Genomic DNA, 15,388 nt, shown 5'->3' with positions numbered 1-15,388 from the left:
GTGTGCCCCTCATCGTTGCCCCTGCGGTGCGGACGTAGACCAGTTAGGTCACCACGGTCTATCCTGCCAGAGGAGCGCGGGCCGCTTCTCCAGGCATCCGTCGGTCTCTTGCATCGGTCAATGTGCCTGCTCTATTGGAGCCGACCGGCATATTGAGAAGTGACGGCAAGAGACCTGACGGGATGTCTTTGATTCCGTGGAGTATGGGACGGGTGCTATAGTGTGGGATGCAACCTGCGTAGACACGCTGGCCCCGTCACATCTCCACGGAACCTCTGTGCGGGCGGCAGCTGCTGCAGAGGCGACCGAAAATGCAAAGGTGGGGAAATATCGCGGTCTCGGTGCCGAATACAGGTTTATTCCTTTCGGCGTCGAGACCCTGGGTCCGTGGGGTCCTGGCGCTCTGAGTCTCTTTGGAGACCTTTCAAAGAGACTCAGGGACGCAACTGGGGACCCAAGAGCTGGCAGTTACCTCGCTCAACGCTTCAGTCTGGCAGTCCAGCGGGGTAACGCAGCCAGCATCTTGGGGACCTTGCCGCAGGGGCCGTTTTTAGATTTAGGTTAGTTTTATTTTAGAATAGTTTTTAGTTTGTATTTAGTTTAATTGTAATTTTAAGTCGTTTTTATTTATTGTTTTTTTTTTGTCATATTTGTCATGTTTTGTTCAATAAAGATTTTTATAAAACTAATTTAAATAAATTTTATGAAAGAAATGTAATTGACACTAGGAGTACTGAGTTATAGTTCTTTCCTATGTAATGTTTCTTAGATGTTTTAAGAAAAAAATCAGATATTTATATTTCATTAATATACCTAGGTAACGTGCGCTTTAACCATTCAGCCAGCCAGGAATTATCCAGAAGTCATCAGAAACCTATAATATTCTCCTAAAACTTGCAACAGTAACATATTAATCGAAACAAAGCGAGAGAAGCCAGAAAAAAAACACATTATATCCTATATTTAGTTTCGAGCGTATTTCGATGTGATGATGTTATTTATTACAGGATGTTTGAGGTATTTGTAATTTGGAGGAATCTTCGTTATGTTAAACAATATCAAATTATACCGTTTATTTATAGTTTTTATGAGTAAGGTATGGGCACACTGTGCACTGTTCCATCACATCCTAACTCGCATCTAAGACTTTCTTAGAACTGTAGGTAAGTCATCATTTTTCACCAAACCAGTTCGTGAAGGCTATCTTTACGATGCAAATTTGGATTTGTTTCCTTATGTTGGCTGATGAAAAATGACTTTGACGTGATGATTTTGAATAATAAAATTAATAAATATGCAATAACGTTCATTTAATTTTACAATTAGTATTTTCCTTGCGTTGGTGTAGTGAAAAATGTTGTACCACTCGGTAGCAATAGTTATTTGTACAACAAGAGATCAAAGTTTGATATTTCTTCGAGTGCTTATTTTGAGTCCCGTGCAAGCGAAAGATTCTATACTAATTTAGAATTTTGAGCGTAGTAAGGGACTCAAAAGCGCACGAGATGTAAATAACTTTGATCTCGTGTAGTTCACAAAACTTTTCATCTCAGCAGTGAGAACATATAAGAGAACCCGAAAAATGTATTCCTTCTTCATCACTTACCTATTCACTCATGTTTTCTTAAGATATACCAACAATTAAGTTTTCACCTCAGCAGCTCAAACAAGGGTACTTTGCTACTTAAAAACAGTGAGCAAAATCGCATTTTGCTCACTGAGTGAGCAAAGTCGTATTTTGATCATTTTGTCTCACTCAGTGAGCAAAATGCGATTTTGCTCACTGTTTTTAAGTAGCAAAGTACCCTTGTTCGAGCTGCTGAGGTGAAAAGTTTGTTTAACCCTCGTGCCCGGAAATACTCGCAACGCTCAAGATCCTACTTTTCGAACCGAATAAAAATGGCGTTTGGCGTAATCGTGTTAGTTTCTCCGCAACGAACTTTACACGTAGCCCATACCATATAACAATAACAATAACAATATTTTTAATATTCATAATAAAAGTTTAGCAGGCACGTTACAGTGAACCCCGCACTAGGCAAGACATGTACCCTTTATTTGTATATAAAGATGCAAATAACAAGTTCAACTTTAGAGGCAACGGAGCTTGAAATTATGTAAGGGGTATTCCAGAAAAGTCTCGGATTAAGTACGTGACGCTATTTCTTAAACGACTGCCCGAAAAAAGAGTGTATCTATTGTTTTTTTGGGCAGGCATGATAACGATTGACGACAGCTTTAAATTTAACGATACCAAAGATCCATTATAGTGTAAGATGTGTGAAGTCGAAGCCGATTTCGTCGTTCTAAAGCGGGCCACTCACACACCTGCCGCAGGGGCAATACCGGTCGCACGGCGGTCGGAGCAATTTCAGGCTGTTTTCTACACACTAGCCTGCCACTCAGTGTGTAAGTGATAGTCCCGCTGAACGCACGTCGACGAGAATGGCTCCTATGTTATCAAAGCAGTCGGTAGTCGCCAATGAACTGACTGGAATTGCCCCAATCGTACTACACATGTAACAACCTAGCAGGCCGGTAGATACAATCTAGGGAGCTAGGAAGGTCTTGCGCCCCTGCCGACCTGCTGCAGGCCCAATCTAAAAATTGCCCCTGCTTCTCTACACAGATCACAATTAAGGGTCCAATTCCAATATTGCCCCTGCGGCAGGTGTGTGAGTGGCCCGCTTAATTTGACAGGCGATGTAGATGGCGCTGTACGGCTCCGTATCTATCACAATCAATAACACTTTGACGGTATATAATAGACATTTCTGCAGGTTATCAAGGTAGCTGCTCGGGGATTAAGTGGACCTTTATGTTGAGATCTCTATCTCGTATCTTTATCGGTTAACAGAGCCTCGCGCCGTCTAGTGTGCGCTGGCCTTACCTTAAACCGCGAAGATAAACAGCGCCTGAAAGATTTCTAGACCGTTATCACTCACGCCGCCTGCCTCACGTTCACACCACTATTGACACAGATTCCTGCACAATCTCGCCTGTGACGGACGTGTTCTCTTATCACCAAGACACAGAGTTCAAAATAGCATCAAAACAACGCTGGAACAAGTCCTTTAACTCTAGATAGCGACGAACGGTTTAGAATTTATTTCCTGCTGATTAGAGCTTGTTTTCCAATGTAAATAAGAAGCTACTCGGTATCGTTGGAATTAAAGCCGAAGTGGACTGACTTTAAGTTGTTATTCGCTTGAAGGTGATAGGTAAATAGTGCTGTGAATATAGTTATAAAAGGAGTTGAATGAAAACAGATAGCTCTTTTATTATTTTATAAATAAGTGCTGTGATATTATTTAAAATGGTTTATACAATAGGAAGTAATAGTGTGGAAATAAATAAGGATGTTAGCAAAGGAAGTGTTTGGAAAGAACTACTATTTGCTTTTATAGGTATGTTTTTATTTTACGTTTGTTTTCTCTTTTCTCTTTCTATTATTTTCTTTGAAATCCTTTTTTTGGATACGGCAGCCGATAAGTTCAGAGAGTTTGGCGCCAAAACCCGCCGAGTAAGCTAGTAGGACATGTCAAAGAATTATACCTATATGCATAATACAACAGAAACCATATTAAATTCCGACGTTTCAGCTGAGTTGCACCAGCTGTGGTGACGGAATGACTTAGCTGAAACGCCGGAATTTAAGGTAAAATGATGGAATAAATAAATAAATGAATTTAACAATGAAATTATATCGCGGTAGAACCGTTCGCGGTAGAGCCGTGCGAGCGTTTAAAGTGTTATAGGTATTATTAATATTATTATACAACAGGCTAGGATTATAGTTGTAAGTTGTGGACCACAATTTAGTATCTAAGTTAACGGTAATTCAAAATAGGGTTCTCGCTGTGAATCCTTCGCCTTAGGGGATTGAAATGGGGATGATAGTTCGTCAAGACATTTAGCATAGTTCCATTTAATACCTACTCGGGGTGACGATAATGATCGGGGTATGCCTAGCTATCAATATTATGTGCTTACGTACATCGACAAACCAAATAACTACGACAATAAATGAAAACAAAACTATAATCACGACATTACCTTGCAAAGACGCGTTGAAAATATATTTTTCACCTCAGCAGCTCGAACAAGGGTACTTTGCTACTTAAAAACAGTGAGCAAAATCGCATTTTGCTATAGAATCTTTCGCTTGCACGGGACTCAAAATAAGCACTCGAAGAAATATCAAACTTTGATCTCTTGTTGTACAAATAACTATTTCACCTCAGCAGCTCGAACAAGGGTACTTTGCTACTTAAAAACAGTGAGCAAAATCGCATTTTGCTCACTGAGTGAGACAAAATGAGCAAAATGCGATTTTGCTCACTGTTTTTAGGTAGCAAAGTACCCTAGCTTGTTCGAGCTGTTGAGGTGAAAACTTAATTGTGGGTATATCTTAAGAATACATGAGTGAATAGGTAAGTGATGAAGAAGGAATACATTTTTCGGGTTCTCTAATATGTTCTCACTGCTGAGGTGAAAAGTTTTGTGAACTACACGCGATCAAAGTTATTGACATCTCGTGCGCTTTTGAGTCCCTTACTACGCTCAAGATTCTAAATTAGATTCACTATATAGAATAGTGAATCTAGTATAGAATCTTTCGCTTGCACGGGACTCAAAATAAGCACTCGAAGAAATATCAAACTTTGATCTCTTGTTGTACAAATAACTATTGAATAGGTCAGGGTCACGTGTAGGCACTTACTTATTTGTTATCTTTATTAAGAAGTCTTTAATTACTCGTTTGTTTAGTTTATACTCTAATCTTTTCTATGCCTTCTTTCTTAGGATGACATCAGATATCTTATCCGCCCTGATAATATACTGTAGTGTCTAAACTTAGTCGTTGTTTTAAAGTGACTTTGTATCTTTTACGAGTTCCATAATTGTTTTTCGTGTAAACTAGACTAGTGATACTGAAAGGCTCGTAAAATTTAAATTAGAATGAAAGTCTTTTGCTATAAAAATACCGCGCTAGCTGTTGTAACTATATAAGCCAAATTAAATTAAAAATACCTACCTAGTCCTTGTAATCCTAGTTTAATGAATTGTCGGCATTGACTCTAATAAAAGAATCAACTCGCGTTGAACGGTAGATTGATGCTGTAGGTACGAGTATTTACTCAGACTTATTCCATTTGATTGTCTTCGTGTGTGTTTTTTCCATTTATCTTTTTGTCCTTTGTATGTGTGCTTTATGGAATATATCTTTTCATCTTCAAATTTTACTTTGTACATAAGTACCGAGAACCCGATTGGTACTCGAAACAGTCGAAACCCATGGCTAACGGTTTTGCATTCAACACGCCTTACCCGCTCGGCTACCAGTGCTTTTTGGTTATGATTAGTAATTACAAGTCTTAAGGGGTAACCCTATTGAAAAATATAGTTCGACAAGTCAAGATCTGTTTAAGAATAGAATAGAATGAAGCACGGCGGCTTGTGAAGTGCCGGCAATTGCTTCAAATTACACCAGGAGACTGTCAATTTGCGTCGACTGGTGAATTAGGCGGCATTAGTTCTGAATGACACGTATAGAGGTCGTCAAATGCGTGCCCGAGACCACCGCTCATAAACTTCTGATCTGACTATTTTTTTTACTATGTCCACTAAAAGGTAAAACCGCTAGATGAATGACTACGTTTTACTAATACCTACAGTTTTTTTTCAAATCGCGAGTTCGGGGTGCTTCGCTGAACTGTAGTAGTTCACTCCGAACGAATTAGGTACTAGTAGTTTGAAGCCTTCGAACTTTATTAAATTGCAGCAATATACAGCATACTTATCTAATACCTTTAAACGAGCAATTCTTGTTTATTTATATATTTATTTATTTATTTATATATATATATATCGGGGATCTCGGAAACGGCTCTAACGATTTCGATGAAATTTGCTATACGGGGGTTTTCGGGGGCGAAAAATCGATCTAGCTAGGTCTTATCTCTGGGAAAACGCAAATTTTTGAGATTTTATATGTTTTCCGAGCGAAGCTCGGTCTCTCAGATATTAATAAAAAATCTATTTGCAATCTGTCTTAGGATGTTAAAAATAAAAAAAAAACCTGCAAAGATTTTTTCTATATCAGAATTTTTATCCGAGACCAACATCATCTTCCTCGCGTTGTCCCGGCATTTTGCCACGGCTCATGAGAGCCTGGGGTCCGCTTGGCAACTAATCCCAGTAATTGGCGTGGGCACTAGTTTATTTAGGCACTTATCCGAGACCAACACTAAGAAATATATAAACGTTTTTCAACTAGTGTCTCAGGAGATTATTTCATCATGGGTTATTGGAATGGTCATTCTCTCTGGTCTACCGCGAATCGAATACAATGTTACATCTCAGCAGTTCAAGTTTCTTTTCAGCCAGCGTTCCATTCTTCACCCAAGGAATTGAAACTGACGCGCTGACATCGACCGCGCACGCTGGCAACTTCGGGTCCCAGGCGCCTGGCGCTCACGTGCCCGGCACCCAAGTGACATGGGGGACCACGGCGCACGTGCTGGCGGCCGCGGCGGCGGCGCCGGTGCTGTGTTGCGTGGTGGAGAGGTTCGGGCGGAAGGTCGGGATATTCATCGTCAGTTTAGTGCAAGGGGTGAGTTTTGTATTTGATTGGGTCAATTGACAAGAACTGATGTAGGCCGCGTACGGAAGGGGGTTGAAAGTTTGTAACGGGAACAATTTGGGTATTGTAAGGGACTGGACATTCGTAGGAAGAAACAATTCAAGAAAAAAAGATATCATCTAAACCTTACGGTCACGTGATCGCCTTACGGTCACGTGATCGCCTTACGCTGTCTCGAGTTTATCATTTTTTCCCCACCTCAAAAAGTGCCCAGCGCCGCTAAAGAAGTTTTCACTTCAAAAATTGAGGGCACTGATATAGATCCCAATTCCTTTACCGGCAAAGTTAACAACGACGCATATTCTTAATATTGAACTTTGCTTTCAAATCACATCTATGTTTTTGACGAGTAAAAATCCACGCGAACGAAGTCGTGGGCAACAGCTAGTTATTTGTACGTTGTACGCTCGGCTCTGCTCTGCTCTGAAAATTCTTTGAATTATCCCAAAAGTTAGGCTAAAATAGATCGATGTTACCTAGCCGATGAATAAATAAAAATGTGTTAAAGTTAACACGATTTTAAACTAAACTACGTAAATTAATTGTACAATAGAATAGGATTTGAATTGAAACACTAACACAATCTCATCAATCTCAATTAACGGTCTGTTGTCTAGAATATTGTACTGTATGGGCTCAGAGTCGTGACATGATTGCGCGTCAGAACTTGCTCAAACAATTTGTGGCATCGATTAGTTATAGGGATATATCGTCGTGGTTTCCGCTTTACCTGACTCCTGTTACTACCAATTGATAAATTAATGTCATCTGACATGACCGGGCAGGTGTCATAGATTTTAGGACTTAGCGGTATTTCAAAATGGCGAAGTCGTCTCGAGAATATTTTTTTGTTTTTTGCTCATTAATTTTGTTTAAAGTGATTGATGGCTTATGATGCAGTGAACTAACTTGGAAGTGTGTCTAATGAAGAATTATACTCGGCAATCCATATTGTAAAGTGTGTAAAGACCAGCTATATATCACTTTACTAAAATCAACTACCGAACAACGTGATGCTCTACGTGCACACTTTTCATATGTTCTCTATCTCTACGTGTGTCTGGCTAAGGTCATAATTTATATATTTTCTTTTCCTTTTGTAAGAATTTGATATGTTTTCTGAAAGAGCTATGTATTTGTATGATTCCATACAAATTGTATTACACCTTATGTGTATAATTGCATGAATTCTATAGTAATTTAAATTGTATTTTTTTTTACTTATTTTCTCGTAATGCATGTTATTTATAAGATGTAATTTTTTTTTTAAAGATGTGTCCCGCCGAGTTTGTTGCCGGTCCCATATTGGGATACCCTCCTCCAATTGAGGGGGGGGCTTAAATCGTCTCGGGGCAGAGGTGTAGGGTTGGAGCCGGTGTAGCTTTATTTGACGTTCATAAGCGCATTGTAATTATGCCTACTTGAATAAACTATCTTTTATCTTTATCGTTTTATACTGTACATTGGCTGAGATTTATTAAAAACCTAAAATATTGTTTCGACCTCACGTGGATACTACTTTGACGCTGGCTAGATCATCGTCAAATATTAAATCGAGAGATACATAGCTACCAAGATACCGTTCTGACAGAGGTACTCGTAAGACCCAGAAATGTGTGGCAAACTGTTAGTGATATTCACACGTTCTTTTTTTAAATGTAATACTTTATCACCATACAAATAATTATACTATGTAAAAGTATTCGCTTTTGCATCCAACTTAAAAACTCGATTAGAAATGAAGAATGCACTCGACTTCCATGAGAACTCTTCAACGATATTACTCGTAATGCTCGAGGCACGTTGACCCGTGATAATTAAATATAAAAGTCGAAACCTTTATTTAGTATCCAGTTAAAGTTTTACGTCTTTTCTGTGGAAATTATAAAATAAAGGGCATGTTCCAACCTTCTATTTCTTAAAAGCTGTATGGTTATAATCTCAGTAAAATATGCCCAAGTCGCGAGCTTTCGTAGTGTACACAGTATCGTAGTGTACACTGGAAAGGCGCCAGTTTACCTGAACGTTTTTGACCAGCGCTGGAAGCCACCAGCAACATGCTGAGATGAGGCCATTTCGTGGCACTTTAATCTTATCTTGTGTTTTCTTTCATATTATGTATTGTCTGGGCTTACGAATAAATTATATTCTATTCTATTCTAAAAGTTGTCTTCTTGTCAAAGCAACAGCTTGCACTTTTACATTCGCTATTTTAACCCCAATACATTATTTCAGATATCCTGCATACCCCTTCTACTGGACGTCAACGAAATCAGCACCATAGCTCTACACATACTGGCTGGCATATCATCAGGTGGCCTGTATACCATCTTCCCGATATACATCCGTGAGATCAGTTCCGTACAAAACAGAGGGTTAGCCCTGTCTCTGTTCATGCCAATGACGGCAGCGGGGTATCTAATGAGACTTGTTACGGATTTGGACGCGCTATTGTTCTTGATGGTGGGTCTTGTGGTGGTTCAAATGATCATGGTGTTATGTCTGCTGGAATCCCCGAGTTATTTGGTCGTGAAAGGGAATCATGAGGTGAGTCGAAACTTATTATTCTTAGAAACTTGTGGAAGAAGCTGCTCAATTGTCTCACATTAAGCAATTGTTTTTTTTTTCTTTTTATTCCATATCTGTTTTTTTCTTTCAGAGAGCAAAACTAGCGGTGTCTAGATTAAAATGCCTGCCGCTTGAGCACCCGACCATGATACAAGAAGTCGCCAACTTGAAAGACGAAAGCGACCGAGCGAGGGCTGCGGGGAAATTGCATACGATAACAATAAGTAAGTTGTAACCGTACTAAATCGTTCTTGAGCTATTTAAACGTCACTTTTTATGTGGACCCTTCTGTAGAAGGCGAGTCACTGTCTGTAGGACAAAAAATACACAGTTTTTGGTGGCAGTTTACGTAAATTAGGCATTTAGACCAACTAAATCAATCGTGTGGGCTTCTGAAGTTCATGCACAATCAATACCATAAAACTCAATCACTCATGTCATGATTTATATTGTGGTTAAAAGGTTGTCTACCACCAATTTAGAGATTTGATGTACATGTATCTGCAAAAGTGCATGGCCAATTCCATTCATAATGTGCCCATGCAGTCTCGCAGATCGCTGTACAACTACTTTTTGCACTAAAGCAACGGTGGCCTAATTTCCATCGATTCTACCTTTAGTCTGGTATATTGCTTTAACCCGTTCAATTTTTCACAGTTAAAAACCCGATATGGCGCGACGCCACCAAAATCGGCCTGGTCCTCCACAGCACCATGATCCTGAGTGGCAGTATCATCTTCCTGGATCAGCACAAGACTCTGGCCCAGCTGGGGTCACCGGCAGACCCTGACAGGGTGCTTACGCTGGCTTGCTTCTCCGCTGGAAGTTTTCTATGTACAGCCGTCATACGAGTAATGGAAAGAAATGTAAGAGTCTATTGTATACTTTTAATCTGCGAAAGTCGAGATATTTTGACGCACTCATCTCTATCTCTCTTTCTTTCTTTTAGATTTGACAGATATACGAGTTAGGGTTGCTAAAACAAAACTGTGACTTCACGGCAAGCCTATTTCTCACGCACACACACATACTTATCTATCAGGTTTGAGCCATTCACTGCTCAGACCCTCGAGTTGTGAATGTGTGTGTAAAGGGGCCCACTGATTACTAGTCCACCGGACGGTATCGGCCTGTCAGTTGTTCGGAACTGTCAACTTTTTGTGCTAACTGACAGACCGATATCGTCCGGCGGACTGTTAATAAGTGGGCCCCTTAAGTTTGACACGTAAAACACCAGGAAATCGGCGGTTTGTCGTAGCGAGTCTTCCTTCTGTCTATCTTTCAAGTCTGTCTGTCTTTAATTTTATATCTTTATTTTGAACTTCTGTTTTAGTACCTCCTAACCAGCGCATTCTTCGTGATGGCCGTGTCAATGGGCACGCTGGCGGTGTACACGCAGGCAGATCTGACGGTGTACACGTTCCGCTGGGTACCCGTAGCCGCTCTCGGGGTACTCATAACAGCGTACGGCGTGGTTTGGGGGCTACCCGCGCTGGTGATAACGGAGCTGTTTAACTGTGAGGTGAGCGACATACCGTATTACATACATATTCGTATTATATCTAAAATATAACATAATTATAATATACTTTTAAGAAAGAAATACGTCACTTTTGACACTTGTTTGACACTGACATATCCGATCCATATAGTTTCAATATCTTATATTTGACGTATCTCAGTTCGAATATGGCTGTTAGTATGCTCAATGTAGTAATTTAAGGGCTGTTAGAGAAGTAATTAAATTTGCGTTAAATAATCGTTATAATAACTTGGGGTTTACGTACATAGCAGCAAGATAACTGAATAGCATTGCTAGAGTACATTTACACAGCCTGGCCACTATTATTTAATCAAGTGTTATAAAATTATGAAATGGCTTATATTGGAAGAAAATAAATAAAGTTGGCAATTTAGCTGTCTGCCATATTTATAAAAAGCGGCCAAGTGCGAGTCGGACTCGCCCATGAAGGGTTCCGTATTTAGGCGATTTATGACGTATAAAAAAAAACTACTTACTAGATCTCGTTCAAACCAATTTTCGGTGGAAGTTTACATGGTAATGTACATCATATATTTTTTTTAGTTTTATCATTCTCTTATTTTAGAAGTTACAGGGGGGGGGGGGACACACATTTTACCACTTTGGAAGTGTCTCTCGCGCAAACTATTCAGTTTAGAAAAAAAATATATTAGAAACCTCAATATCATTTTTGAAGACCTATCCATAGATACCCCACACGTATGGGTTTGATGAAAAAAAAAATTTTTGAGTTTCAGTTCGAAGTATGGGGAACCCCAAAAATTTATTGTTTTTTTCTATTTTTGTGTGAAAATCTTAATGCGGTTCACAGAATACATCTACTTACCAAGTTTCAACAGTATAGTTCTTATAGTTTCGGAGAAAAGTGGCTGTGACATACGGACGGACAGACAGACGGACAGACAGACAGACAGACAGACATGACGAATCTATAAGGGTTCCGTTTTTTGCCATTTGGCTATGGAACCCTAAAAAAGCGGCCAAGTGCGAGTCGGACTTGCCCATGAAGGGTTCCGTAATTTATGACGTATTAAAAAAAACTACTTACTAGATCTCGTTCAAACCAATTTTCGGTGGAAGTTTGCATGGTAATGTACATCATATATTTTTTTTAGTTTTATCATTATCTTATTTTAGAAGTTACGGAACCCTAAAAAGGGTCACACCGCAGACATAATCTATACATATAATAATATATTATATTTCCTACTAGTACTAGCTAGCTTCGTAAAACGATGATGATGATTGATAAAAACTATCTCATGTCCTTTCGCGGGCCTCAAACTATATCCATAATTTGATCCATACATCTAAATATGTTCAGAGGATTAAGCGTGAATAAATAACAGACAGACAAAACTTACTGTCGCATTTATAATATTACTAGCGACCCGCCCCAGCTTCGCACGGGTTAACAAATTATACACAAACCTTCTTCAAGAATCACTCTATCGAAAGCTGAAAATCCATGAAAATCCGTTCAGTAGTTTTTGAGTAAATATATCGCGAACATACAAACACACAAACACAAACAGACAGACGCGGCGGGGGACTTCGTTTTATATTTATATAAGGTGTAGTGATTAGGGATAGCGATGAATAGTCGGTACCCTAATTTTCAGGGTAATAAAGTGCTGCCGCTGTATATTCAATAGCACAATACACGACTCAGTAAGAATGTACAGCGAGCCGTGGACAGAAAGATTGATGTTGATGCCGTGGGCTACAACCGATTACGTTAATGTTGCGCTCGATTGCGGGATCTCGTATGGGATTTGGCAGATATTTCATGCGTTGGAGAATTGGGTAATAGTGGGTTCTACTAGTATAGCCAGAATAAATTCGTGTTGTGTATTCAATTTAGTCGTGAGTTCACAAGAAATAGCTTGGTTGTCTTAGGATTTTTCGGTGGAATTATGTCCCGGCTGTTTTGCGCTATATTATATTCGATTTTTTACACTATATTAGTTGCGATTTTCAACCTTTTTATATTTTTATCGCAAGTGTAATCGTGGCTAGGTCGATAGAATATTAAATCCGAAATATATATAAGTAGGTATTAATTTCGGCCTGGAGAAATTTCGCCTAAAGTGATTGACTGGAACAAAATGATGGTATTTTTTGTGAAATTGTAGCAATGGAAACGTAAATGATTAAATTATGCTATGTTCTTAAAATACGCCATCAAAAGTTTAAAGGTGATACAATTTAAGTTTTCGTGATATGGCGGTTTTGTCTATATCGAATAAGGCTCCCCTTTAGCGGTATCATATTCGCGTTTTTATCACCTGTCATGTCATGCGTCACTTTCTCACTTACATACTTGTTAGAACGTGACAGGAATGGTGACAACTGATAAAGAGCCGGCCATCTTAGCCCTTCTGATGTCTTTTTGTTAAAGTAATGTAAAATAATTGTTTGCTCTTCCTCCTCTATTTCAGATCCGATCACACCAGCTAGCCCTCCTCTACGTGTACTCCCAGCTCATAAAACTGGCTCACGTGTACTCCTTCCCCCACATCGAGGCCTACGTGGGCGTGTACACCATGTTCTACGTGTTCGTCGGCGTCAACCTGTTTGGGGCAGTGTACTGCTTGTTCCATATACCGCAGCTTAGGAATAAAACAACGAGACAGATCGAAAGGCAACTGAAGAGAGTACCGCTTTTGAAAATGTAAACTAGTAATATGTGAATCTGGAGATCGGTACAGCAGGTTATGTTCGGATGGTAACTACAGCTACATTATTGTTGAAACATTACTGCCACGGCGTTGACGCTGTATCTATCAATTTTCTTGATAAAATGACCGACGGATTGCACGTCATAATTTCGACCAAGAAAGTTCACAGATACAGCGGCCGCGTTTACGCCACAGCAGTAATGCTGCTACAGTAATGCAGCTGCAATTACCATCCAAATGTCACCTTTACTCTGCAGCGTTGCAGGCGCAGCGTCACTATCGCGTCAGAGGGTCTACCGCGAAACACGAAACTCGAAATACTCTTGTATCACTCTTGTATAACGAAATTTTGAGTTTCGTACTTCGCGGTAGGCCCTCAGATGTCACTACCGATTTCTTTGAGATTGCGATGCTCTCTTTGCTGCATTCCTGCAGTGATTAGATTGTTCAATGCCTCACTAATTTTGTCAAAGAGATTGACAGTAACATCGCCAGTTTCTCGCGATGCTGCAGAAACACTACTGCAGTCGCGATTAGAATGTACCTAATCTTAAAAGAGACTGCCGCTTTATATTTATAAATGTTTAATAAATAAACTGAATTTTTAAGATTTTCATTTTCTTACAAAGTTTATTTTAGTAGACATTTCATCTGACGCACTCTTTTATTTTTAGATAATTAATTATTTCCCTTGAACATTTTCGCAAGTCACCGTCCATTGTGCCTAATTTCTGCGCGAAAGGTAAGGCTACTGTAACTACCCTAGGTATTCAATAGAATTCACGAAGCCTAGTAATCAATGAGGCTTTGAATTGCTTGCCACTTCGTGTAGGGTGCTCGGTGCTTCGTACTTCGCCCTTAAAAGTACCTGTTTGTTTACAATTTACAATGTAGTGATTTGTTCGTCCGCTTATAATCTAAATATTATTATATTTGGTGCTGTGGTTCAATTTTGGAATCTTTCGCTTGCTCGGGTATCAATATTAGCACGAGAGGTTAAACAACGACATTGCCCCCTTGTAAAATAAATAACTATTTGTTTCTATAAAATTTCAACACTCGAATTTTATTTTGTACTTGTACGTACAAGTACATGTGTAATTACGAGGTTAAAGCTCTTTAAACTAATAGCAGATTTGAGTGAGGTTCTGTTATTTTCTAATAACAGTGTTATTTGTTTTTAATCCCAGGCAAGGCACGTACAACGGCTTTAGTGAAATACCTTTGTAATATACTTACTGGAAGCGGTTTGTCTTTGTTGTTTTTCCTTAATTCAGCGGTAACGTATAAATAACCAAGGTGCAAGGTGCAAGGTGCAAGGTGCAAGGTGCAAGGTACAATGTGCTTTGACAAAATTAAATATATTAAAATAGGTCACTTACGTATTTTAGAATTTCATTTTCTGTCTGACAATCTTTTTCTCCTCTCTTAGCCTCTAAACCTCAAACAATATCTGACATTTACAAGCCGTAAGTTTCTCATTTTACAAATGTACAATTAATCGCAGAGGAAGATTATTTCGAAACTTCAAAGCAGGGGTCCATAGAAAGAACCTCGGTTTATGTATAAATGTACACACTCAAAATAAATTACCGCCATTATACGGTAATCCAGTAGAAAAGGGTCAAATTAAGCTCCTCAAAAGTAGACCAAAAAGCGTAATGCACTCTCTTTTTAAATACACACCGGCATGAGTAAATAAGGGGTACGCACCGGCGGCCACACGACCGTGGGCGTGATGCGATCAGCCCGGATAAACCGGACTTACTCGTGTCCGGGCATCCGGGAAACAGGTGGGGGCAGCCTTCATTCAGGGCAGATTTCATTTTCTGGCCTGTTTTAGGGCCGCCACAGGGCCGCAAATGGGATATTGAGACATGTGCAAAAGGAATGTAAGGTAAATGGGAGCTAAAAGTCAATTTAGCTTTTATTTCGAAATCAAAGGTATAT

The 15,388-nt window shown here is 39.4% G+C and overlaps 1 protein-coding gene across 1 annotated transcript; it reads left to right on the top strand.

Moving 5' to 3' along the window:
- Nucleotides 1–2,879: 2,879 nt before the first annotated feature.
- Nucleotides 2,880–13,449, top strand: LOC134658029 (solute carrier family 2, facilitated glucose transporter member 2-like). The gene is made up of 7 exons (XM_063513634.1): nt 2,880–3,407; nt 6,387–6,616; nt 8,882–9,193; nt 9,306–9,438; nt 9,872–10,080; nt 10,548–10,736; nt 13,199–13,449. Exons 1-7 carry the CDS (start codon nt 3,317–3,319, stop codon nt 13,433–13,435), a joined length of 1,401 nt encoding a protein of 466 aa, XP_063369704.1. The 5' UTR covers nt 2,880–3,316; the 3' UTR covers nt 13,436–13,449.
- Nucleotides 13,450–15,388: the final 1,939 nt, after the last annotated feature.

Source organism: Cydia amplana, chromosome 21 (assembly GCF_948474715.1).
Source record: "Cydia amplana chromosome 21, ilCydAmpl1.1, whole genome shotgun sequence".
NCBI classification, from domain to species: domain Eukaryota; kingdom Metazoa; phylum Arthropoda; class Insecta; order Lepidoptera; family Tortricidae; genus Cydia; species Cydia amplana.
Note: the sequence above shows the minus strand (reverse complement) of the source record. Positions and strands in the feature narration are given on the sequence as shown.